A 2,194-nucleotide genomic window follows, 5' to 3' on the forward strand; every position below is an offset into this window, starting at 1 on the left:
GAAGAAGAAGAAGAAGAAGAAGAAGAAGAAGAAGAAGAAGAAGAAGAAGAAAAAGAGGAAGAAGAAGAAGAAGAAGAAGAAGAAGAAGAAGAAGAAGAAGAAGAAGAAGAAGAAGAAGAAGAAGAAGAAGAAGAAGAAGAAGAAGAAGAAGAAGAAGAAGAACAAGAGGAAGAAGAAGAAGAAGAAGAAGAAGAAGAAGAAGAAGAAGAAGAAGAAGAAGAACAAGAACAAGAACAAGAGGAAGAAGAAGAAGAAGAAGAAGAAGAAGAAGAAAAAGAAGAAGAAGAAGAAGAAGAAGAAGAAAAAGAAAAAGCACCTGTGAGCAGAGATTGGCTTCATCGTGGAAGAATCCTCGCTTGAGGTCGCAGTGCTCCCGCGTGGTGATGATGCACTCCCCCTGGATGCCGAAGCAACATGGCCGACCCAGGATGTCGCAGGTCATGTGCTCGTTGGTGGTGCTGGCCAGCGATTGGTTCGGCTTGGCCGTGTCTTCACATATCTGGATTGAAAAGAAAAAAAAACCAGGCATTTGTTTTGGTAAGAGATTTATGGTACTTGTAACACAATAAGGTCATACAAGTGCCAAAGATTAGAGGTGTCACAAGAGAAAAAAATTGAGAAATGGTATGGGTTTAACGCCCCTATCAACACTATTAGGTTATGTAAGAGGCGGGGCCTCCTAGTTTAACGTACGTCTCTGAAAGGACCGAGCCAAGCGGGAAATTTGTGTAAAGTGCCTTTCCCAAGGACACAACATCGGACTGAGCTGTTACGAGAGAGTAACAAACACAAAAAAGAGGGGGGAGAGAACAGGACGATAGATGTGTGATAGGAAAGAAGGAGCAGACCACACCAGAGCATGCACCTGCAAACCACCCACAAAAAAAGGTATGATAACAGATAAGAAAAGATAAGTTAGGTAAGATAACACGAGACGAGATACAATAAGATAACAATGTATTGATCTTCACAAAAAGAAATTCATTTGGGCATGGTAAACACATACACAAGCACGCACGCACGCACGCACGCACGCACGCACTAGGAAACACTCTCTTTCATTCTGTCTTTCTCTCTGAATAGATTATGACTGCTCATTCACAGCATCAGGGGCCACTACAGTTTATGGCAAAGCGTCTGGTGTTGAGAGATTTGCGTTGCCATCTAAAAAGGATTTTTTGGGGTTGTTGGTTGATAAAATATGGTAGCTACAGCCACGTTGGAGACAGGCAATCATTTTATGCAGTACTATCGAAAAGAAAATTAATGAAAGGTGGGGGGGGGGGGGGGGGGAATGGAAAGTGGCTGTTTGGACAGTTGGCCGTGTTATACAGGAGGCAATCATGAAAAGTTCCACTGCATATTTTAGCATTTACGTTTAAGATTTAGCTGTTTAAAGAGTATAAATACCAAAAGCGATTCTGGACTTCAAAAAGTGAACGTTACAGCTGAGAGTACATTTTAAGCCGAGCCCATTCTACCGAAGTTTTCCTACATTCTCACCCCATAAAATCACATGGGAAAACAGAAACAACACGGATCAGAAACAACACGGATCAGAAACAACACACGGATCAGAAACAACACGGAACAGAAACAACACGGATGAGAAACCCACCGGCCACTGCGTGATCTCGTCGGGCCACTCAAAGGGAGGAGAGGAAGACGGCTTGTTGCAGTATCTGTGGACAACGAAGATAAGATAAGATAAGATAAGATAGATCTTTATTGTCCAGATCCTGGCATATTGGTTTGGTGAAGAATACCCGAACATATTATTATCATTATCACTTACAAAGTCAGTCATCGAACGGATCACTGAATAAAAGGTGAGTGACATCCACATTAGGAAAAAGACCCAAACAGCGAATAGGAGTTATTGGCGCTCATATGACCTTATGCAGTTGAGAGCGCCGTAAAACCTATACTAAAACAAAAAAACAGGAGTGAGGTTGAGAGACAGTTCACCACAAGTCTGCAAGACAATATCCTTTTGTTTTAGTAAGAGTTTTACGGCACTTGCAACACAATAAGGTCATATAAGTGCCGAAGATTAGAGGAGTTACAAGAGAGTAACAAACACAAAAAAGAAGAAGGAGAGATAAGGACGATAGATGTTTGATAGGAAAGAAGAAGCAAAATACAGGGTGCTGCACAGTGGCTACCAGCAATGGCATGGTTGTAAATTGTTCTG

General features: G+C 41.8%; 1 protein-coding gene across 2 annotated transcripts in view; it reads right to left on the bottom strand.

Annotated features, from left to right (window-relative positions):
* LOC101857579 (inactive rhomboid protein 1) overlaps positions 1-2,194 on the bottom strand; it is a gene marked incomplete in the record, with an annotated part of 22,756 nt that overhangs the window by 6,036 nt on the left and 14,526 nt on the right. For both annotated transcript variants that reach the window (XM_035970694.1, XM_035970695.1), the window contains 1 exon segment: positions 317-499. In XM_035970694.1, the coding sequence (XP_035826587.1) occupies positions 317-499 (183 nt within the window).

Source organism: Aplysia californica, unplaced genomic scaffold, assembly GCF_000002075.1.
Source record: "Aplysia californica isolate F4 #8 unplaced genomic scaffold, AplCal3.0 scaffold00308, whole genome shotgun sequence".
Classification (NCBI taxonomy): domain Eukaryota; kingdom Metazoa; phylum Mollusca; class Gastropoda; order Aplysiida; family Aplysiidae; genus Aplysia; species Aplysia californica.